Below are 24873 nucleotides of genomic sequence, written 5' to 3' on the forward strand. Positions count from 1 at the left end.
ATTTTATTTTAAATGTGTCATCATATTCTGTTTAGTCTGGTAAATGAATCGTAAGAAAGATTTTTGAACTCTAAAACTGAACCACTCTTTTGCAGTGTACAGATAATAATAACAGTTTTAGAACTGCAGAGCTGGAAGGGACCCTATGGACCATCGAGTCCAGCCACTGTCAGGGAGGCCCAGTGGGGAATCAAATTCTCAACCTCTGACTCTGCTGCCAGAAACCTAAGCCAGTTAGATTCATCATATGTTGCTGATATCACTATGTATCCACAAGAAAAGAGTTATCTTACAGGGTGAATGAAACTGAAAATAGCCAGGCAGAAAAAACTGTTAAAGGCTTGTCTTTCATCCAGCTATTTTTATCCTCAAAGACTTCTCAGGCAAATGGCTTTGAAAGCATTTTGTAAAGGTTAAAACAATATATGGTTTATTGTCCTTGTGAGCTGTATCAAAGGATACCCAGACAGGTAGCTAATTTCTATATCCTGTACAGTGGTGCCTCGTTTAACGGGCGCCCCGTTTAACGACGAATGCACATAGCGATGATTTTTTGCGCTCGCTTTTGCGATCGCATTGTGATATTTTTAATGGGAAAATATCGCTTTGCGATGATCGGTAATCTGTTTCGCTTACCGATTTTCGCATAGCAATGATTTCCCAACAGCTGATCAGCGGTTCCAAAATGGCCACCGGGTAAATAAAATGGCCGCCCGCTGTGTTTTCGCCCAGATTCCTTGCTTACCGGGCAGCGAAAATGGTGGCCGTATGGAGGATTTTCGCTTAAAGGTGAGTTTTTTGCCCGTAGGAACGCATTAAACGCGGTTTTAATGCATTCCTATGGGCTTTTTTTCCACATAGCGACAAATCCGTATAGTGACGATTTTTGCTGCACGGATTACCGTCGCTATGTATTTATAAAGCATTGAGAAAAAGCAATCTATAGTGAAACCTACTTCCAGTCTCATCAGTTGTTTTGGCTGGGAAAACATATATTAAAGAAAGAAAATCAAGACGATTTTGCACTTCACAGTATGATTCTAATAACATAGGAGCACATCCCAGTAGTATTTTAATTGGCTAAAATCCAGTTCTGTAGAGTTATGCTGCATAAGGCTGTCATTAATATCCACCCTTTTGAAGGAATTAAAAGTTTCCAATCCTCCAGCCTTCAAGTTCTGAAGCATGATTAGGATACTTCTGACCTGGGGAAGCTTTTGGGGGCTGTGGGATAGGGGCGGAAGTTTTTTTGTTCATGGTTGCAGCCACTGCTTAGTAATAAGATCAGCAATTTTGGAAACCAAACCCCAGCCCTCAAAAGCACCTCCAGGATGAAAGGTATTGTTGGAAAGCTTCAGAACCTGGGGATGGGGTGGAATTGGAAACCTGTGACTCTCCAAAAATGTCTATGGCTAATGACATCATCAGCCTCATGCAAAATAATTTTATGCAGTTATACTTATTTTCTTATTGTTGCATATTGTCAGCATATTTTGTTTCCAACACACACACACAATAGTTGCTTCTATATATTTTATTCAGCCATGGATAAAACATTTTATATCATCATATTTACAGGACTAGCTCTATACTTGGGCAGAGTGAAGTGGTTCATTACATTTTTGTGATGCGGCAAATAGTTGGTTTGCTATTGTGGTATTGTTATTGTGATTATCTGCTTCTTATGCCAGCATGGATTGGTTGCCTTTATATACTTGTAACCTCACTTGAGGGTGTGTGGTTTGCCACTTACCATTCTATCTCATTTAAACTAGTGTCTTGGGCCACCATCTCTCTAAATTTCTGGCTCCAACATTCTCCGTTAAAACTGAAGCTCTATGTCTAAGAAATTAAACCTTCGGAAATAGCAACAGTAGAGAAGGGAAACAGGATGGGCCACAAAGGCTCTACCCCCATCCCCCTACCAACCAAAGCATGACAAAACCTCAACGGTAAACAATGTAAGTCTACTTTCAGACTTAAAATACGGCAGTAACAAGTGCCTTTAAAAAATAATGTAAAATTGGGATTGTAATCAAAGGTAAAACATTTGGTGTAGTTTTTTTTTCCTATATGAGTCAAAGCATGGAACTTTCTGCAGGGTCCTATGAGAGATGCTGAGTAAGACTGGAACTGGGGAGTTTTATTTTGATGATGCTAAATATACCTCCGAGGTTTAAACTGTTTGCAGGTAAATTAGTGCTTGAGTTTCACTTCCATGAGGCCTGGTTCTGAATAGGCAGATTGAGTCGTCTGCCTCAGGCAGCAGATTTTGTGTGTCATGAAAACATGCAAACTGTTGGTGATACAGTGGACCCTTGACTTACAGACGGCTTGACTTACAGACTTTTTGAGTTACAGACTTCTCTGGCCGCAAAATTTAGGTTTGACTTGCCGACTGAGATTTGATTTACAGACCAGAAAAAAACCAAAATGGAACAAAAACGGCCTGTTACGGGATTAATGGGTTTTCAATGCACTGTAGGTCAATGGAGACTTGACTTACAGACTTTTTGACTTGAGAACCGCCTTCCAATACGGATTAAGTTCTCAAGTCAAGCCCCCACTGTATAGTTTGTTATGATTGTGTTTTCTGTGAGTAGGGTAGGGAAGCTTGATGGATTGCTACCTTATGCGCCGAAAGAACTTGGCTGCCTATGAGTAGAGTAGGTGGTTGCCATTTGCTGTTCTGCTTCAAACAGCAAAAGGTTTTAGACTGGCCCTAACCGTAACATTCCAATTTTACTAATGATCTAATGAAAGTCTAATTACCTTTTTAAAGTCAAGAAAACAAACAGAATATCAGGATTCTGCCAGGTATCCTCAGCTGTAACACTAACTTGATAGTTAAATTTCAATTTAATTAATGTACTCATATACCATTTTGCAGAAATGCTTAAAAAATTAAAAGTGAGTTTTTTTCATCTCTCCATGACCAATAAGGCTGTTTTGAATCTCATCTCTATCTGGAACTGCCAAGGACAGAATCTGGGGCTTTCTGTATTAAAGAGATATAGGCTATACAGCCTATCCTGCTCACTTCTCTTCCTGGCACAAAGACAGATGTATACTATAGAATCAGGTTAACAAAAATAGGCACCACAGAAATAAAACAAATAGCAACTGGATCTGTTTATTAATTTAAAAAAGTGCTCAAGGCAGTCAGCAAAAATCATAAAAAGAATCATTTTAAAAGTTTGATAGCTTCTGCTTTTCAGCTGAGCATTCTCAGGAATACAGATAATATTCCAGATTTGCTATGTCAGTTAACTGAGTTTATTCTCTTGATCCCAATTGTGTTAATGGGAGTATTTTGCTTTTCTTAAACTTTATCTAAATTTGTGAAAAACTGTTTGCCTCCTCCTCCCTTCCTCATGTCAACTAAGGATAACACTTCATGCCAAAAGATTTTATTTCTGGAAGTTTGAGCTACATTGACAAGAGACCTGTTAGTCTTTAAAGAACTACGTGACCCTTCTACTTTTGATGCACAGATGGTGAATCCTCAGTATCCCACCAAGGGCACAACCTGGATCAGCAGCCAGACAAATCTGACGAGTGTCCCTTTGGAATCAAGATAGAAATGTGAAAAACTGATGCCAGCCTTCCAAACCATATCTCTCAAGGAAATTTGTGAGGCGAAGAGTCACCTCAACCAGGATCAGGAGAGTGTACCTTCGGACTTTCAAACAAAGATAGAGGAGTAAGAGATGGGAGTTATTGAAAGGGAATTAAGTAAATTAGAAATAAAGGAAGAGACTGAAGGGGGCGCAAATCAGGTGGGAAAAGAGGAAGATTAAAAAGAGAGAAGGAGGAGGGAGAGAGAGAGAGGTAGAAGCGTGTTGGGGAAGAGTGGACAAAGTAGAGGAAAAAGAAGAGCTTGTAGAGTTGATCCAAGAAGACCTTTGGACAGGAGAGTGGGTGGAATTCAAAGTGCCCCGTGAGTACATTGAAAGGGAATGGAGACGACAGACGTATAGAAAGCCACCTTACTGAGGGAAGACAGAGGAGAGAAAGGAAGAGTATAAAGTGTGGGTAAAAAGGGAAGAACAGAGAAGAGAAAGGCTGAGATGTATAGTGAGTCTGGAGACATCCCGTGGGCCCAGCCCCTTCAGACCCCTAGGGAGAACAGTTCCATGGCTTAATAAAGGGTGAACGCCAAGAGGGTTCCACGTTCAGTCCACAAAATTGAAGTGGGCCGAGTACACGTCACAGTTGATGAGTGCCAAATCCAAGTGGTCTCCCCATTGTCATGCCATGAAGAGATACCCTGTTTTAATAACGTGAAGACTTATGATTTACTTTGTTGAACTTGGATGATGAGAAACTAGACTCAAATATTGATGAAGGTATGTTAAATAATAAACCAGTTTTATTAGAAGAATTGAGCGTGACGACTGCTTCTTTGGACAAAGTTAAGAAAAAGGAGGTAGACGGCAGGTGGCAAGATCACAAAATTCCATAGAATGTAGTTGGTGAAGGCCCTGTTAAGGGCAGAGAACATGCTGTTCCGATCATGAGGCAGACCTTGATCTGGGAGACCCGCAGCCCAATTCAATCGCATTGACATCAACGTAAACGTAGGTAGCATCTCACTGGGCGAGGTCTTTTTTTCTATGACCCGTCTGCCTTTTACCCCCTTCCTGGCAAGTGGCTCTGTCACCGGACGCCTCAAGCAGAAATTCGAAGGCGTAGACTCCGCGCCCGCCCCCGCGGGGAGCAGGTTGCTCCGTCGACCTTTCCCTTTTCTCTACAGAGATTTTACACACCAAAGAGCATTGCGGGTGGGTGGGGTGGGCGCAGCAAGCCACCACCTTTTCTCCAAAGAAGGCCACAGGGGCTAGCCGACCCCGGCGCCCCTCCACCGCCACTTCCTCACGCCGACAAAAGTTCTCGCTGGTCCCGCCTTCTTCCTCGCTTCGGCTCGGCTTTTTGTGCGCGCCGCAGCCGGGGTTCGAACTTCCCTCGCCCGGAGGCGGCGGTGACAGCGGAGGGCGCTGACAGAGACGGGCAGCGATGTGCAGGCGAGGCCGCCCTGGCCCTTGCGCGCTCAGGCTTTGGCGGGAGTGGAGAGTCGACCCCGCCGGGCTGAGGTGGCCGCCGCCGATATGCAAGCTTTAGAAGGCAGCCGCCCGACGCCGTAAGTCCTCCTCGAGTCCCCCGCCAGGCGTCTTTCCGCCTCCCCTGGGTTTCCTTTCTCCCCCCCCCACCTCACCGACCAGCCGAACTCCCACCTCCTGGCTTCCCGTGTTTGTTTTCCCGGTTGGGCACCTTCCTTTCCACGCCAAGCCAGATGTGGCTATTGAGCAAAGGGGGGGGGACTATTTGTATTTTTTTTTGCAGAGAAAAGAGACTGAGTGATACAAGAGAAGAGAGCTTTTTAAAATCCCACCAGAACATCGGACTGTGCTGCTTTCTTAATCGACCTTAGCGAGTGGGTGGGTGGCAGGGTTTTTCAAAACTTCAGCTGAAATCGAAATAATAATAATAAAAAAGACTATCCAAAAAGCTGAAACTCTTTATTCTGGGAAGTTAGGCACCAGTCCTCATGGCTTCAAGTAACTTAGGTCATTACTCTCTCATCACTGTTGTTTTCTGTAGTGGATGTGGAATTGGTAACTAGGGAAGTTAAGTTCTCTACTTACCAGTAACGTTATGTTTCCTCACTTTGAATTCAAAGGCTTGGAAAAGGTCTTTGGTACTGCCAAAGATCTGTTGTCTTTGCTGGACAATTGTATGTGTGAATCTAAAAAAAATGCTTTCTTTATATAGATAGACATGGGCTATGGGTAGCAGCACATGGGACACAGTGCTTTGCTGCCTTGGACTTGTGTGAATTGTGGTGGCTGCTAAGCTACCATTGCCTTCCTCTTTGGTTGATCTGGAGGTAGCAGAAGGTTGCAAGGTTCCTTTGCAATTGTACAGGACGGTGTGAAGATAAAAATAGGCTTTAAAAAAAACTGTGTGGCATCCTGTCTTTGAGCCCAAATCTCCATGGAAGCAACCAATTTTTTTCTTCATGCTTTTGTTTCTTGAGGTTTTAGGTTTTGAGAAGGACTCTCGGCAACCTTGAAGCTCACACACTTGCTTCTTGTTTTCCACTGTGTCTGTGAAGATAGTACTGTATTGGATTCTTCCATGTTTGCTTTATATTAACCACAGGTTACTCATCTAACTGTAATTTAGGGCAGAGGTGGGAGAACTTGTTGTGATCTTTCACCATTACGTGGACTACGATTCACACAATCCCTTACTTGGCCATATTGGATGGGAAGTGTAGACCAAGTAGAGTGATGTAGATTTCCCACAACTAGTTAAGGGTTCGGTTTTACCTATGATTTGTACCTAATTTGGGGTGGGCAGGCACTTTGAACATAGCTTACTTTGACTAGTCATTTTTTATTATTTATTATTAAATTTGTTAAATGCCACATAAATAGAATTTTTGAGGCTTTATTCCGTTCGATTTAAAAGATTGGCTTGGATCTACACATACCGTTCTACAGACAGAAGGGCTCCTTCTGTTCATAGAGAGAACCAGGATCTGGTTTCTGAAAGCTTCCTGCAGGATGAAAGGTTGAACACCGCCACAGATTGGGCTTGATAATGAGCTGGTGCTTGTTGTGTTCAATTCTGTAATGAAACTTTATACACATTTAGGATATTTAATGCTTTGAGTAATTTCCTCAACACAAGGTCAGTTGTATCAGACAAACAAACAAAACAAAAACAAAAGAGAAAAAAAGGCACCTTAAAGACTGCTGTATTTTACAGTGGTGCCTCGCTTAACAACAATAATCCGTTCCAGGAAAATCGCCATTAAGCGAAAACATCATAAAATGAAATTAAAAACCCAATTGAAACACATTGAAACCTGTTCAATGCGTTCCAATGGGGTAAAAACTCACCATCCAGCAAAGATCCTCCATACGGCGGCCATTTTCGCTGCCTGTATAGCGAAGAATCCATCCCTAAACACAGCGGGGAGCCATTTTAAGCACCCGGTGGCCATTTTGAAACCGCCAATCAGCTGTTAAAAAACCATCGTTTTGCGAAGAAGCGGTTCCCGAAGCAGGGAACCGATCATCACAAAGCAAAAAACCCTATTTAGACCATCATTTTGCGATCGCAATTGCAATTGCAAAAAGATCGTCATACAGTGATTTTGTTATAATGCAGGGTAATTGTTAAGCGAGGCACCACTGTAATTTGAATCTTTGTGGATCATGTCCACGTCCTCAGAGTGAGACTATAGTGATTGTCATAGTTATACATGGTCCCATTCTCCACTTGATTTCTACAGGCTTCCAGATTTATTTATTTTTTGGCACTCAGCTCAGGTGCATGACAAGAGGTCACACAAAACTGATGGAGTCAGTCAGAATATGTTGTGTTACACTTCTCAGTCACCTCTATGCTAAAGATTGCCCATGGCTTTAACAGAAGCCGCAGCTATAAGTGCTGGAAATTACTCCAAAGTCTTCTGGAATCCTTCTGAAACCAGAAGGACACAGACAGTCTTAATAGGTCCCCTTTAACTTCCAAAGGGAGGCAACAGCTATTACTGTATTTTAAACCTTAGCAAGAAATAAGAATTTTTGATTTCTTTAACCAACCCATTTGCCAAATGATCATTCCAGTTGCCAGATGACAATTTGACCTTTTGACGTTGGCCTTTGGCACAAAAGCCAAAGCAAGATGCTAGCTACCAAAATGGAAATCTAATACTGTACCGTGTTTTCCTGAAAAGAAGACAGGGTCTTATATTAATTTTTGTTCCAAAAACGCAGTAGGGCTTATTTTCAGGGGATGTTTTTTCCCTACGTACAACAGTCTACATTTATTCAAATACAGAACAGTCATGTCATCTTCTTCTGGTTGCTCCACAATGGTAGAGGGCGGGGTTTTACTTAACTGGGGCTTATTTTTGGGGTAGGGCTTATATTATGAGCATCCTGAAAAATCATACTAGGGCTTATTTTCAGGTTAGGGCTTATTTTTGGGGAAACAGGGTAGCATTTTGCTTTTAAAAATCCTACTGGAAGAACAACCACTGAGAAATTTACCTGGGTCAAGAGATTATGATTAAGTATAGTTTGTTTGGATTTTGATGACCTGGAAAATTGTAGCTAATTGTAGGAGAAATTGAGAGGGATGAAGATAGGAATCCAAGGCTTGCTTTGGTATGGTCTTCTCAAACTTTGGTTTAACTTCAATTTAACATTATGCCCAAACCAGCTCTTTGGCTTCTTAAAAACTGTTTTGAAGTATGTAAATGAAATTGGTATTTATTAGCAGCTGTGAACTCACCTATGGTTAACAGGAATCAGCATCAGCTGCTGAGTCATGGATTGTGAAGTTACTAAACATACTGCATGTGGCTTAACTTTTTCCTAATTTTAAGAGAAATTAGATTGTTGGAGCAATATGGGAGGTATGTCTGAATATACATTATTAATGGTTACTAACACTGAATGTATTCCAGAGAGTGCTCGGCATGTGGAAGGGCTTGGACACTAATTTTAATCTTGGCATTTAATTTAGGGAAAAGGGGTTTGGAGTGGAATAGCTGATAGCAGGGGACGGTTTAAGCATCTCCCCTGATATTTGCTGTTGCTCTGTCTCATTTTCTTTAACCAAAAATTTATGGGAGCATCACTATTGGTATAGCTCTAGAAGTCTGTAGGGTATGAGGAACTTCTTTTTTCAGAATGGGAGGGAGATAAAAGTCTTACCATACATTCAGTCTCACTTACCTACCCAGATATACATGCATGTACAGAAACAGCTGATTCTTCAGCTTTAAGGGAGCAATGTGTTATTTTCAAAGTTTATTGAAATGGTTGGGAGCAGAATTTGGATTCTTTTTTCAGTGTACTAAAAATATGCATGCAGAATAGTCTTAAATTCTGCAAATATGTGTTTGATAATATGTGTTTTAGATATGTGTTTTAGAAAATGTGTTTTAGATAGCCATCTTTTTGAAAAGTATTAATTTGCTGGGGCATTTTTAAAAAATGCTGTGACTGCAATCCAGTTGCGCAGTTATGCAAACCGTGTAACTTTTTGGAAGCAAATTTCCTAAGGTAAGAGATTTCCATAGACATTATCTGTTGTATCCTGAGTCACTCAGTGTGCAACATATAAAAATCTGTGGAGATTTATTAAATCCTGGCAATTTCTCTCTAAAAGTTGTGCTGTTTGTGTAACTACACAACATTATTTCAATCATTACTTTGTCCTTGTGTGCCAGTTCTCTATGGGTTTGAGTATGTATACAAAAATGTATTTCTTTTTAATAGGAACACTGGAGACTTGCACATTTTGTGATAGTGTATTTATTTACAAATATTCAGGTTAAATGTAAGGTTCAAAATTGGGAAAGGAGCACGACAAGGCTGTATATTGTCCCCCAGCTTATTTAACTTATATGCAGATTACATCATGCGGAAGGCTGGACTGGAGGAATCCCAAGCTGGAATTAAGATTGCCGGAAGAAATATCAACAACCTCCGATATGCAGATGATACGACACTGATGGCAGAAAGTGAGGAGGAATTAAAGAACCTTGTAATGAGGGTGAAAGAGGAGAGTGCAAAAAACGGTCTGAAACTTAACATAAAAAAAACTAAGATCATAGCCACTGGTCCCATAACCTGGGAAATAGAAGGGGAAGACATGGAGGCAGTTACAGATTTTATTTTCTTGAGCTCCATGATCACTGCAGATGGAGACAGCAGCCACGAAATTAAAAGACGCCTGCTTCTTGGGAGGAAAGCGATGACAAATCTTGACAGCATCTTAAAAAGCAGAGACATCACCTTGCCAACAAAAGTCCGAATAGTCAAAGGTATGGTTTTTCCTGTCGTGATGTATGGAAGTGAGAGCTGGACCATAAAGAAAGCAGACCGCCGAAGAATTGATGCCTTTGAATTGTGGTGCTGGAGGAGGCTCCTGAGAGTCCCCTGGACTGCAAGGAGAACAAACCTATCAATTCTAAAGGAAATCAACCCTGAGTGCTCACTGGAAGGACAGATCCTGAAGCTGAGGCTCCAGTACTTTGGCCATCTCATGAGAAGAAAAGAGTCCTTGGAAAAGACCTTGATGTTAGGAAAGTGTGACGGCAAGAGGAGAAGGGGATGACCGAGGATGAGATGGCTGGACAGTGTCTGTGAAGCTACCAACATGAATTTGACACAACTCCGGGAGGCAGTGGAGGATAGGAGGGCCTGGCGTGCTCTGGTCCATGGGGTCACAAAGAGTCCGACACGACTAAACGACTAAATGAACGAACTAACTCCCTAAAAGATATTGCTCCACCATCAGATTTCCAGAATTAAATATCATTGCCACTAGGGATGTTGGCAAATCTTTTCATCTGAGTCCCGAGTCAGAGTCTTTGGTACCAAGTCTTTGGTACCTATTAAAACAAGCTTTTTTCCCACCAGAAAACAAGGAGATGGTGGGTGGGTACCAAATCCGAGTCATTGAAAAACCCTGAATTGAGTCTGAGTTGAGTCACTAATGTGACATAAGTCCGACTTGACAGTGAGTCCTACAACTTGAGTCCCATCCCTGATTGCCACTGGATTCTTGCAGAGAACGTCTCAGCTATCTGTGCATCTCTTTCAATCTTGTCCAAAGAAATGTCAGGCATTTGCTTTCTATTTCCTGCTTCTTAATAGGTGTGGCTTATCTGCTTCCCCTGTCTGATGGTTTGAATAAGAACAAGTCATTTCCCTCTGTCACCTGTGCTTTTAAGGTCATCTTAGCTCCCTTTGGGATACTTGGGTATTGTAGGCTATTCATAACTTTTGCCATGTCTTAAGAAATATTGCTTCAGGACTCCATGTGTATCTCTATTTGTAGAAATCGTGAGTCACAAATGGCAGATTTGGAAAGGATCTGGTATAATCTAGAATAGATTTCTAATCCCCCACGTGCAACAATTGTTTTCTGTTTGAATGAATTACATTGAACACTTTTCCTTGAAGTTTGAACCCATATGGTTCAGTTATAGGAAGCATTATGAAGACTTTCCTAATGATGGGGGAGCTGTCCAGTAACAGGAAGACTGCCATGGAAGGTTCAAGACTCTTATTTGTTAAGATTTTTAAGTAGAAGGTGGCTGGTGGTCCTTTGTTAGCATTGTTGTAGCACTGGATTTCCTGTTTTGGGAAGAGGCTGGACTAGATGACCTTTAAGATCGCTTTCAACTATGTGATTATATGACTGTAAGATGTGATTGCTGGCTTGCTTGTGTATGTTTGAAGGGTTAAAGGAAATGGATAAAAATGACTACAGGTTGTACAATTATGAGGATCTCTGTGTGCTGTAAGAGCCACATGTGGCTCATAGAACAGATGGAAGAATGAGTACATTTGTGGAAGGGAATGTCTTCTACAAAAGGAGGAACCTTGGATGCATCTTCCTAAGTGGGAGGAGAGTGTTTGAAAAGCCCAATTCCTCTGATAGTCAAGTGTCTTTTTTTTCAACCTGCTGCCGAGGCTGTTGTGAAATGATGTTCTCACATGTGACTGTGTTTCCCCCCCTCCACTTTAGGAAAGCTTTGCCAGGATGCAGCGTTGATCCAAAGGCAGCTGTTCAGCAGGAGCAGATCTGTTGCTCCCATTCAGATCTTCCTGAAGCTGCTGAATTCAGCCTAACAATGTCTTTGGTACACTTAGCCAAAGGAGCCAGCCTGGATGACCTTATTGATACTTGTATTCATTCTTTTGGTGAGTATTGTGATTTTACCTTTACCTGTTTTCATTCTATCTTGCTCTAGGATTTGTTTTGCAGTGTTCTAGGAATTCTTAAGTGTGACTGATATTTATCACATTTTGCTTTATATATATATATATATATATATATACTACAGCCACCATCTCTCTCTCTCTCTCTCTCTCTCTGTGTGTGTGTGTGTGTGTTGGGAGTATTTAATAGTGTAAAGTGCTGTCCTGGCAGAAACTGATTGCACAGTTATCACCTTGATTGAATTGGACCGTTCTTTCCTTCATCCACAGTTTGGAATAAGAATTTAGGCTCATGGGTTATAATTAAAAAATGCATATAGAAATGTTGCAGACCCGAACTGAGTATTCTTTCTTTTCTTCTTTTGATAAAATAGATGTCATAGCAAATCTAAAGGAATGATTGTAATGAATGGGAAATACCTGTCATTTTAGCACCAAGGGAATTGCTTTAGCATTCTTGTAAAAGGAGAAGATATTAACTTCAAAATTTTAAAAAAGCCTAGCAGTGCAGCTGTTAGCATATGAATTATTTCTCTTTTTTACCTCTTGGCTAACAGGATACTTTTGAATGCACTTCACTGCCCTGTCCTCTGTGCGTATTCACTCAAGAGTAAATCCCACTGAGTTCAGTGGGGTTTATTCCCAAGTAAGTGTGTACAGGAATAACATTTTAGATTATGAATTATTCTTGTATATTGTTTTTCATCAATTTCTCTATGAACTATGTGGTGACGAATTTAATCTTGCGCCTAAAATAAATAAATGCATTAAAAACAGTTAACTACATATTTAGGAATTCTGTTAAGGATTTTGAGTGCCTGTTTCTTACTATATTGCATACATTTGAAGTTCTAGTACCTTTCATTTGCTATGGGATGAATATAAGTTTGTTTCATGTCCAATTTATTTTTAGTGGGCTGTATCCTGTTTATTGTTGGTGAAGCAAAACACTTTAGCTGTGGCTCTTTTGAAATCTCCAACTTGTTGTGTAAATTAGAGATTGCCCCCAAAGAGTGGGGCTTATTTTCACACAAGGAGGTACTGGATACCTCTATCCTTGACCTCCAAAAAGGCCTTTTGTGCATTCAGTGGAATCTTTTGAGTGAGGCAAGAGCCTATAGCTTTTATAATTTCTGATTAATAGCTATAAGCATACGGTTGAAAGCATAGATGATTCCAATGGGAGGTAAGTAAATACCTTTTTCGTTTGCATGTTGGAAGCAAGCAACCTGACCATCTGTTTGATTGTGGTTCATGTGTATGTGGCATGATACAGGTCTATGGCTATATTTCCAGTGAACAAGTTAAAGGAGCTGAATAGGCAAAGCACTTAGCACTCTGCCTTCCTGAATCATGCACCAAACAATGACTAATCTTCCCAATACTTTGAGAGGAGAGGCATGTACATTATCTTCTGTATGACAAAGCAAAGTGCATATTGGGTGAAGGATTGATGACATAAAACTGCTAGTAACATTTTTGTTCTTCGTTTCTATACCATATATAAAATAAGTAATGCATATATTTATTTATTTAATTGGTTTGTTTGATTTCTATCCTAGTTTTTACCATGAATGAAGTTAAAACCAGCTTCATCCACAGTAGCAATGAAATTTAAAAAACAAACAAGCCCTCATACATTCACAATTACCTAGCATCTGTTTTTTTATTAAAATGAATAGAATGAAATAAACTTTTGTTTGGTAACAAATAACTGATCTTGTTAATAACATTCTTGTCAAGATGATAACTAAACATAACAGCAATAAATATAAGGGCTTGGTTTAACATTGTTTACATGAGGGAACTTTTAACTGAGGCAACTTTTTCCTAAGTAAACTTACTTTGGATTAGATCATCAGGTTACATTTTCCTACACACTTGCTTGTTGCAGACTTGCATCTTTGTAGTTATGTGTAGACTGCAACACTATTTTATTTATTTATTTATTTATTTATTTATTTATTTGATTTATATCCCGCTCATCTGGTAAATCTATACCACTCTGAGCGGCTCACTACTTTTGCTACTTTGTAGGATGATGAATAGGGAAGGCAAGAATCAGGAATTACAAATTTCATGTATGAGTTGTGTGGTCATATATGTGGTCATAATCTTAATGAGACTCAAGCTTGGTTTGAATACAGGATCTGGTATACACAGAAGTTGTTTGAAATGCCATTTTTCAGGCCTAGTGTAGGTGGGATTTTTTTATTAAAGCTGTTTTAAGAATACACATTGTGTTAAGTATGTTGGGATATTGAAGTACTTTTAAAACAGCCATAAATCAAAGTTGATCCCACCAGATTAGGAGTTGTAAGGAAGTGTCTTAGTTATCTGGCAAGCTAGAAACACTATTTTAGAGATTGGCGAAAGGGAAGGAAGCTGGCACTCTGCTCAATTATTTCAAATGTGACACAGTACTATAAATTAGATTAATAAAAGCAATATTAGTGGTGCTTATCTAGTGATATTAGTGCCTTTTTATAGAGTTCTGTTCCTCATTGTGCACAGCTTTTGATTTCAGGTTGCTTGAATAGCCTTTTTCATTTTGTTTATTCTACTGTGAAGCGTGGTAGAAAGAAAAATGCTTAAGAATTGTTTGAAATAAAAGCCGAAATTTGTCACCTTGACAAAATAAGATGGGTTACTTTTTGCCATCATGGAAAGAGTTGGTTCATTGAAATTTCCTCGGGTCCATCTGATGTGTGCATATGTTTCTGTACTTTTGAATACTGTAGTCCATGTAATTGGGTAGAAAGTTTTTGGTAAGGGGAAGAATTTACAGAACGTTCTAAAGAACTTCATTTGCTTTGGAAATATGAAAATGGAAGTGTATGTTGTCCATGACTCAGAGTGGCTGATTGTATTAGATTATAACAAATGTACTAGGATTGAGCTTGACAGCTTCCATTGTGCATGACACACGATGAAATCACAGGAAACTCAGGTTTCACTGCAAATGGAGACAGTTCTTGTCTTTCATATCAGCATGTAAAAACTAAAAACAAAGGTAGTTTTACAGACTGGTGTTAACTTATTATTGAAATAGTTCAGCAGTGAATTGCACTTCTAACAAGGCATTGACCTTCAGATCTCCATGGCAATGCTTATTTGACATTACTGTTCTAGAGTTTTAGTAGGCAGGGAAAGGTTGCGAGATTTCTAAGCATCAAGTCATATTGTTGAGGTAAGACCGACGACCTGGCTGAAGCAACCAGACGTTTAAGTAAGAATTGCTCCTTCCAGTGTTATGCTTGTGTTCCTTTACCAGGCGGAGGAAGGATCTAGCTATGTTTTGTGTAATGACTGGTCTCTTTACACCTAGTGTTTTATATTCCTTCTCATATGTACTGTACTGAGAGGTTTTAATTTAAGAATCTTTGTCTTGATTTTTGAGCTATATTTCTAATAAACCGAAACTTAAAACATATTACAGTAGTACACATTTTATCCCAGTGTTGTAACAATTCTTCTGGGACTAATGGCTGAGAAGAATTTCATACAGGTTTCTTCTCCTTCACTAATCTGCTTGGTTTCTGTACTGACTGAGGAGGAAGGATATCCAATCCTCAATTGCATTTCTTTCTTTCTTTCTTTCTTTCTTTCTTTCTTTCTTTCTTTCTTTCTTTCTTTCTTTCTTTCTATTAGAATGTGTCACTATTTATTTATTTATTTATTTATTTATTTATTTATTTATTTATTTATTTATTTATTATCCCACCTTGCTCCTTAAAAAGGACCCGAGATGGCTAGATGTGTATGAAATATAAAGTTCAAACAAATGCCAAATGTTAAGACAATGAGGTTATTTTTGACTAGAAGCAATCTATTTCAATAGTGTTACCTTCTTTTTGTACATGTGGTGGGGCATAAAATGCATACACATATGAACTGCATTAGTTGATTTTTTCCCCACAGAAAATTGGTTCTGTATCCAAGTAGCCCCATTTTGCTTGATATTCCGACTTTGCTTTGAAGTCTATTAAGTGGCTTCCAGATGGTCCAGCTAGAGCAGAGTTCCAAGAGGGTGACAAAGTGTTTTCTGAGGGGGGTCTTGGGTCACCGTCAATGTCAAACCTCAAAATAGGTTGGGAACCACTGAACTGGAGTCTTGTCCTGGTGGGAGACATTATTCTTCATTCATCCATTTAGCAAGGTGTGTTGTTTCTGTCCTCCATAGGTTTAGCCTAGCTTCTTCTAGTTTCAAATTTAGAGCTTGAGATGTGTGCATAAACCCCTTTTCCTCAATGTTAGCCATCATCTAGAGGTTTGGTGTCCATGAAGTGGATGGGGTTCTGTATTACCTTATTTAATTCATTATTTGCTAGTGCCTCTTGATCTACTTCTGGAGGGATAAAGCCAGCTAAATAATACACTTTTTTTCAGTGTGTGCAGGTTTTAGGCATCCAGTAATAATCCTGCATGATTTATTCAGAGGTACTTCCACTTGTTTGACTTGTGCTGATCTACACCATAGGGCACTAGCATATTCTATTGTGAAGTAGCACAGGGACAAAGCTGCTGTTCTTATTTGTGGTTGTGCACCCCAGTCTGACCCAGGCAGCTTCCTTAGTATGTTATTTCTGGCAGCAACTTTCTGTTTGGCGTTTATACAATTTTTTGTAGGTCAGGGTTTGATCTATAGTGATACCCAAGTACTTCGAGGTAGGGCAATGTTCCAAAATCTTGCCTTCTCAGCTAACTTGGAGCTTCATCTCTGCTTCTCTGTTCTTTAAGTGAAAGGCAGAGACTTGTGTTTTCAGAAGGTTTGGTTTCAGATTAGCTGGTGTTCGATGGCCTCAAAGATTTCCCCATGGACTATCAAGGAAAGATCATCATCACAGATGAAACTTCTGGAGTATGAGAATTTCACTTGATCCTTTGTGTAAATGTCAAAAAGTAATGGAGTCAGGATGCTATCATGTGGGACACTGTTCCTTTGGTTTCTCCAGCATCTGTCACTCTGAATATCCTTTCAATATTTTATTTTTATTATGCATTGTTTGGTCTTCCTTGGCAGAAGCAGTATGCTATTTGGTTGGGAGTTTTATTTACTTAAGTGTCATTTTTTGGGATCATTTTCAACCATTTTAGTAGCCTCTAAGCTTTTCCTGTCATGTTCTGTTATAGTGTCTGTCCATTGGGCTCTTCTTGTTTCTGCTAACTAAAGATCAAATTTCTCCCAGCTTTTATCATATGTTCACTAAAAGGATTTTCTTCCAAGTGTGAAATATAATTTAAACTTTGGACATGTGTTTCTGGAGTGAGTCCTGGGATTTAGTTGGTCCCACACTCTCTTGCAATGGACGCATGAGGACATTACAAATTTATCAACATAGGTTCCCAAACTTTTTTGCCCCATAGACCACTTGATGACTTATTTGTTTTTCGCAGACCCCCTGCCTCCTGCAAAGCTTTGATAAAAGTCTAAACTTGCACCCCCATTTTTTTCTCTTTGACGTGGACCCCCTGCAAGTCGAAATCGACCCCTGGGGTCCATATAGACCACTTTGGGAAACATTTGTGCACCATTGTTATAAACCTTTCTCAGCTGGTTTTTTTTGAAATTATACTTCCTAGGGAGTGGTATAGGTAGAGGTTGGATGGCTGAGTAGATCTGACATAGATTTGTGTTGAGTGTTTAGGATTGTATCACTTACACTCTTAATGCACTGTTATGCTATAGACTCAGTATATCTGTGAAGATTCTCAGTCATCCAGGTGAGGTTATCTGAAAGCTGAGTAATGGAAACTGGACTTCTTTCTTATTAGGTTGAAATGTTTTGCTACCATCCAAGTAGCTTCTTCAGTCTGAGGAGAGTTGGTAGACTTTGTTTTCATTTCCTCCTAGTCTGAATAGGCTCGTTAGATGGACAAAAGATTGGGGGGTGTCAGTGTGAGGGTTCATTTTCTGGAGCTGCAGGCACCTCCAATAAAGGACGAGACAGTGGTAACAAGTCAAACGGTTCCGTGTTTATTGCTACATCAACATTAGGAGGGTGGGGGTTCAAAAAGGGGTTCAAAGTCTCTTGTAATTCCAAACTCGGTTTCAAAGGTGTCCACAAACTATTAATAAACGGATTAGTGTTCTCCAGGTTCCATGGTCCTGTTAAGGGCTTCACAGCACCAGGAATGGGGTTCAGTTCTTCTTCCAAAACAATTAAGGGAACGGTTTCTTCATCCCCGCTCCAGTCCCCCCATGACGACCCCTCTCCATCGTCGGCCATCCATGGCCCGGGAAACCCCCCCAACTTCTGTAACTCAGCTATATGCCATGCCTTTTTCCTCTCCAACTCATGGGCCACCGCTTCTCTCTCTTCCCTCAGCTTCCATCTCCACTCTTTGGTCTCCGTTTCTCCCCAATACGAGGGACGAGGCTTGAGACCTAGCTGACGTCTCTTCTCAGCCTCCTCGCGAGGGACCCGCACCTGCTCCCACTTGTGGGTCCATGGATCTTCCATCCAGATCCATTCCCAACCGCCTGGTATCTCCTCCCTCTTTTCCCTTATATCTCCTACCGCCGCTTCGATCTCCTCCCCCTTTCTTCCCGCCAAAGTTCCCCCAGACCTGGGGGTAATGTTTAACTCTTTCAAGGTTGACTCCAGATTGCTAGTATCTACCCCTTTGTTCTTCTTAGGGGAATCTGAGGTTTCCTTCCCCCAATCAGGGGTCTCCACTCCTTTCTCTTCCCGACGCGGTGGTGTAGGAGGTGGAGATGTTTGAGTGTGTTGGGCCCTCGATGGGAGCGACGGCACTCCTACCAGGGCCTCCATCTTGGGGGCCTCACAGTCAGTCAAAACCCCACTTCTGTAGTCCTTCTCCACCATCATGAGTCATTAACAGTGGTCTTTCTGGTGTGTGTGGTGCTGATCTTTCTGAGGATGGGTGATAGGGTAGTATGATAAACAGGAGACAGATTTTATCCAAGGTTCTCCATCCATGTAGAGTGAGGGGTCTCTATATGCACATGTATGGGCTCCCTGACCCCTCTCTCAAACCACCTATCTTCTCAGTCCAAAATGAATAGGCTCAGTAACAAATATTTGATCTGTATTGTAGCCTCCCTGCCACCTGCAACTCTTAAATGAGCTGGATAGTTTAGGAGCATATAGAAGGCACGTGGAATGGTATTCCACACATTTTATAATGGCTTTATGTTTTCATGTTCATAGCTCCAAATGTTGCTATGGCTGCTGAAATCTTCAACTAGAATGTGAATATTTTGATTTTCCATATTAGATAGCTTCTTAAAGCAGAATGATATATTAAGTGTTTTTAAAATGTATGTTACTAAACATACTGTCAGGATTTCTATGCTGCCCTATTCAGTATGGTCTATTGAAAGGACTATAATACTTAGTCTTAAAAAAAAAGCACTTCCTTATTCGCGAAGGCTTTCATGGCCGGGATCTAATGGTTGTTGTGGGTTTTTCTGGCTTCTTGGCCGTGTTCTGAAGGTGGTTCTTCCTAACGTTTCGCCAGTCTCTGTGGCCGGCCAGTCTCTGTGCACAGTTTGCTGTCCTCTGAAGATGCCGGCCACAGAGATTGGCGAAACGTTAGGAAGAACCACCTTCAGAACACGGCCAAGAAGCCCGAAAAACCCACAACAACCACTTCCGTATTGTTTGTGTGGCTTCTCAGCACAAACCTTTGGTCACTGTTAATTAATTCCTCTGTGAATTTCTTGGACAGAAATGACTTCACATTTCCCTTCACAATAAAGTGAAGCTAAAGGTTCTTCTTTAGATAAAGAGATTCCCCCTATATTAATAGAAATTATTGTCATTTTTGGCCCTAAAAAGGACCGATGGGTCCGTTTGCTTAGCAGCAAGGAAAGATTGGCCAACTGCACACGGTTGCCCAGGGGAAGCCCGAGTATACTCGCTATGCTTTCTAGTTTTCGGGAAGGCTCCTTCTATGTCCCCCCATCTTTTCCTCAGCCATTTCCATGGGCAGCATGGAAATAGAAGATAATAGCATTTTTGCAACCTAGTTAAAAGCCATGTTAAATTTTAACCTAGTTAAAAGCCTTGTAAATAAGCCAGCCTTATTTACAAGGCTGTTTTATCCTAAATTGTCAAAATTGATGATTCTGGATTCATTTTTTTAAGGAGATTGGAGCTGGTTACAGTGATATATGTCTTAATTACCTATGTAATGACTGCTGTAGTGTGCTCTGCATGGAGCTGCCCTTTAAACGTGACAGATATGGCAAAATGATACAGTCCAACAATTATCTTACACACACTTTAGGGGCCATTTGTTACCTGTTCTGAACTGCACTGGCTCTCCATTTATTACTGAGTTCAGTTCAAGTTGCTGTTTTTGACCTGCAGAACTCTAAAAGGCATTGGGCCAGTTCATCTGAGAAGACTGACTGAGATCTTCAACAAAAGCCTTGTGCCTCCCACCACTAGGCGAGGCCAATTTAGTGAGTGCAGGACTTTCTCTACAGCAGCATCTATGCTGTGACGCTTCTTCCCTAGAGAGGTTAGAGTAGCTGCTTCCTTCCTGTGCTTCTGGAAATCAGCCATAACCACAATTCTGTATAGCCTTTGTTTAATTGAAATGAGTTAAAAAATCTATTAAAATTTATTTTTAATCTACTTGTAAAATAATTTTATAAATCTGTTTTATTGTGTGTTACTTGGGAAAGCCTTGTAGGCAGAAGAGTGATTAACAAATATCTACTAAAGGTAATTAATAAACAATGTAAGCATTTTTTTTCTGATCATAGAATTTCCTGAGCACTGAAGCATTTTTGGCTCCTTCCTGTGATTTCAGAAGTGGTTTGTTCTTGCAAGATTCTGATCACAAAATCACTTTAATTTTTTGAGTACACAATCTCTAAGTCTTCCTCTTTGGTTTTTATCTTTATGCATAAACAAGAACACAGTACCTTTGTTGAAGTGTTTCACTTTTTGTTGAATTCACTCTAGTCAATTCTGTTGTTCCCTAAAAGGAAAGGTAACATTTTGCTGAAGTATTTCACACTGTCTCTAATAGTTGAGTTATTCATCTTTTAAATTAAAAAACAGATTTTTTTTTCCTGAAGAAAACAGAAGAAAAACAGAAATCTGCAATCTTAAGCTTGCTTAATGGGAGAAATTTTATTGAACAGGTTATATATATATATGCTATTATCTTGATTGCAAGATAAATGTTAGTATAAATTTCATACTGAATTAATATAATACAGCATGCAGTTAACTTTTATTCATGAAGTAAATTACAACCCTAAGTTACGCAGTAACAGTTCACATACTATGCATTGTGTAAACATGTGCTTAATGTAGGAACATACTGCAGTACTTCTCGTTTCTTTTATCTTTTAATCACTATTATGGCTTCAACATATCAATATATCTGAACTGTCCACTTAGTATTCTGTTCCCAATAAAATATCCATTTGTTAAGATTTATTATTCTGTTTTTAAAATGAGATTAATCTTTTTGCTTTTAACTCATGCTGGTGTAATTCTATCAAAAATGGCATAAAAGCTTTAAGGTTACTTAGCAACAGAAATGAAGTTAATGGGGAGGTAATAACATTACAGGAGCAGAAGACTTGTTTAGAGCTCTTTAGAATGCTAATTTAATTGCTTGGACTAATTGTGTTTTAGCTGATGTAAAACAGCCATGATAAATAAATATTTTTCTATAGAACTATTTCTACAAAAGTTTGGCATTAATTGTTTTAGAAAGCCACTTACAAATTATTGTCCTTCACTTGTGTGCTTTATTTTATTATGTTGAACTGCCAAGAATAGTGCTTTCCATTAAGGGACAGTGAAGAAATAAAATAAATAAATAAATAAATTTACTACTTTTAATGGGATAAATCTGCTTACACTTACAAAATAATAATATAGTTTGATTAAAGGTCTTCAGTGATGTTTTGTGTTTAGAATTTAGCACATAGGGAATATTTTCTGCAATAAAAAGCATATTTCAGTGACTTGTGGTTTATTTTTCAGGCTGCTCAAATTTGCTTTCATAGTCCATTCACTATATGATGTAGCACTCAAACTGAAAGAAGAGGGCAGGAAGAGGAGAAAAGATTGCATTTTTTTTTCTTCTAGCAGGCTGTTCTCCTGAGCTCTAGCCAATCTTTGCTAGCCTGACAACAGTTTTTTAAACATGCATAGCCTTTGATTTTTTTTCAACTTTTTTCCTTCTCTGGGTGACACACTCCAGGTGTTGGTCTACAAACCACATAATCCCCTGTTAGTTTTTCCACTTCTTTATTTTCTACTTTAGCATCCTCTGGAACTGCCATGTCAATGATCCAGAGTGCAGACATTTCTTCATTGTATTACTACTATGTCTGGTGTGTTATGTTCAAGATGTCTATCAGTTTGGTTCTGGAAATCCCACAAGATATTGACTTCCTCATTTTCTGATACCTTTTCAACCTGATGTTCCCAGGGATTTTTGGATGCTGGCAAGTTATTTTTTTTGCATAATGACCAGTGCGCTAATTGTGCTACTCTATCATGTCTAATTTTGTAATCTATCTGTGCAATCTTTGGACATTCACAGATGAGGTGTGACACAGTTTCATCTTTTTCTTGGCAGCGTCGACATTTGCTGTTGGCACTAATTTCTTGGATCTTAGTTTTCATGACATTGCTTTGGAGTGCTTGTTCTTGTGCAGCAAAAATCAAGCCTTCAGTTTTTAAATGGTCCATTTAAAAAATTCCATGGTCCATGCGCATGTTGAATTATGATCATGCTTTCCATCAACATTTCTCAGGTGTTGTCCATGTAGTGGTTTATTTTTCCAGCTGTTTAATTTCTTTTCAAATTGTTTCTCATATTGAGCCTTTATTTCTGTTGTTTTCAAAATATTTTCCATTTTCACTGCTTTCAGTAATTTTTCTCTGCTTGTACTGATATAATCATTTAAGCTTCATTTTTCTTTCCCTACTACCTGCCATATTTGCAGTAATCCACAGCCTCTGTCCTGCATCATAGTGTTTGGGAAGCTTTGTTTATCTGTATTGAGGTTAGTTCCAGTATTGCCTCCCCACTTTTGTGCACCCTACTATTTATACTTGTTAAAAAACAGCCATGGCAGTTGCTTTGTGTTTGTGTGAGAAGTGGTTCACTGATGAAAAAAGGAGTTAAGTTCTTGGATTTTCCCTTGTGTGGTGTTCACTTTATGAATGGTAGTGAGCAGATGAGATGTAGACCCGTGGTTCCCAACATTTGATAACCCAGGTGTTCTTGGACTGCAACTCCCAGAAACTCCAGCCTGCACAGCTGGTGGTGAAGACTGCTGGGAATTGCAGTCCAAGAATACCTGGGTTACCCAAGGTTGGAAACCTCTGCTGTAGACCATCTTGCCTGCTGCCATTGGTGTTGTCAGCATTCAGACTGCCTTTTGCTATGTAAAGCTTGACATCCTTTTTTCTGCTGGCAATGTGGGCATGATATTGTGCCACAACATAGAGCTGTTTCCTGGTGTTTTGAATTATGAATACAGAAGCACAATTTCCCATATTCATAAACTGGAGGTTTCTTGAAAAATTGAATAGTTTCAATAATGGTCTGGGGTTAGATTGCAAACTTCCTGAGAGATTTTCAATAGAATAGGCTATAAATGTAACAAATGCCATTTAACATTTATGGTTAGTGCTGTTTTAGAAAGTTCTAGGTGAGTACAAAGGCTGATCAAAGAGGACCTCTGACATAGCAGGCTTTGGATCTTGTCAGAGGAGAGCCACATTTCAAAGGAAAGAAATTTGCAGAAAAACATTATTCCTAACCATGATATTTCACTCCCTTTTAATGCTTTTGCTTTCATTTTTTATTTACAAAACACTTTGGTTTTTGAGTTGGATAACAGCATATGCATTACAAAAGGTGCAGAGTACGAAGATACATAACCTGTCATTAAGTTTTGCTGAATGAGATGGAAGTAAATAAAGTTAGGATGGGTCATTTAATAGAATTAGGATGGATCATTGGTGACTCTTGATGAAAAGTTAGGTGGGAACATATGAAGATGACTCATAATTATGCAGTAAAGGGTCAATCTAAGCTAACCTATTGAAAGCATTCAAAGTGAGGACAACATTAGAATGTATGGAGAACTAATTTAGCACTCAATGTAAAAAAGGTAAAGGGGGTTATTTGAACTGCAGGCTTCTAATCTTATAGTAAAGTGGACTTATAATTATGTATTCATTTTAAAAACCAGCATTCATTTCATTTAAAATTTCAAGGCAATAAAACAAATAGTTGTTATGTGCCTTCAAGTTGGAATTAACTTATAGTGATCCTGATGTTTTTCCAGCTAAATGAGATATTTAAGGAGTGGTTTTATCTATTCCACACCTTTAGTGGGTTTCCCTAGCTGAGTGAGGATTTGAACTCAGGACTCCTTAGTCTATTACTCTACCCCACTAGTTTCCAACCTTGCGTCCCCAGTACTAACTGTGCTGGCCAGGATTTCTGGGAGTTGCAGTCAAGAACATTTGGAGACCCAAGGTTGGGAACCAGTGCATTATTCACTGCACCACCCTGGGTAACATAAACAAAGAGTTACCATAAGGTAAATATATAAAAAAAGAGAAACTCTTTCCATTAAAAACATTTTAAAGCATGTGTGTTCTGTCAAATCAGTTCTGACTTACAGGAACCTCACTGGGTTTTCTAGGTATAAAATACGCAGGTGCACCAGTCCCTCATTCTGGTGGCACTCTGAGTTTGTTGCAGGCCCCTCAAGGCCACATGGGTGACATGGCATTTAACCCCATCTGGTACATAACTTTGGGTGATCCTGGCTGATCTTTCTCCCTAGAAAGCACAGTGGGCATTCTAATTCCCGGCCACTGGTTTGATGCACCAAATTATGTTAAAGTGGTGCTGAAAAGATAGCAGCATGAGTTCCAAGCAAGCCTTTCTGTGTGGGAATGTATCAGGTTGCTAATGCTGAGGAAACTTGTTTCTATAATATATTGTACCTCTCAAAGGGCTCCCAAAGAAGGGCCTTGGCAGATGATCATAATAATGCCTTGGTAGGTAGATAGGTGTGGGTGTGTCTGGAGAAAAAGAGAAAGCCAGGCACCTTCTTCATATTGTGTATGCTGCAAGGATGCTGATTTTG

At 39.7% G+C, this 24873-nt stretch overlaps 1 protein-coding gene across 2 annotated transcripts in view; it reads left to right on the forward strand.

Annotated features, from left to right (window-relative positions):
• The first annotated feature begins 1602 nt into the window (after window positions 1-1602).
• The window catches only part of RASGRP1 (RAS guanyl releasing protein 1), an 85687-nt gene continuing 62416 nt past the window's right edge, over window positions 1603-24873 (forward strand). The window contains exons 1-2 of one of the 2 annotated variants that reach the window (XM_020806171.3): window positions 1603-5140; window positions 11563-11738. In XM_020806171.3, the coding sequence (XP_020661830.2) occupies window positions 5109-5140; window positions 11563-11738 (208 nt within the window). In that variant the 5' untranslated portion in view covers window positions 1603-5108. Of the gene's footprint in view, window positions 5141-5232; window positions 8435-11562; window positions 11739-24873 lie in introns of those variants that run through there. The other variant, XM_072986302.2, reaches the window with a different exon arrangement.

Source organism: Pogona vitticeps, chromosome 1, assembly GCF_051106095.1.
Source record: "Pogona vitticeps strain Pit_001003342236 chromosome 1, PviZW2.1, whole genome shotgun sequence".
Lineage (NCBI taxonomy): Eukaryota > Metazoa > Chordata > Lepidosauria > Squamata > Agamidae > Pogona > Pogona vitticeps.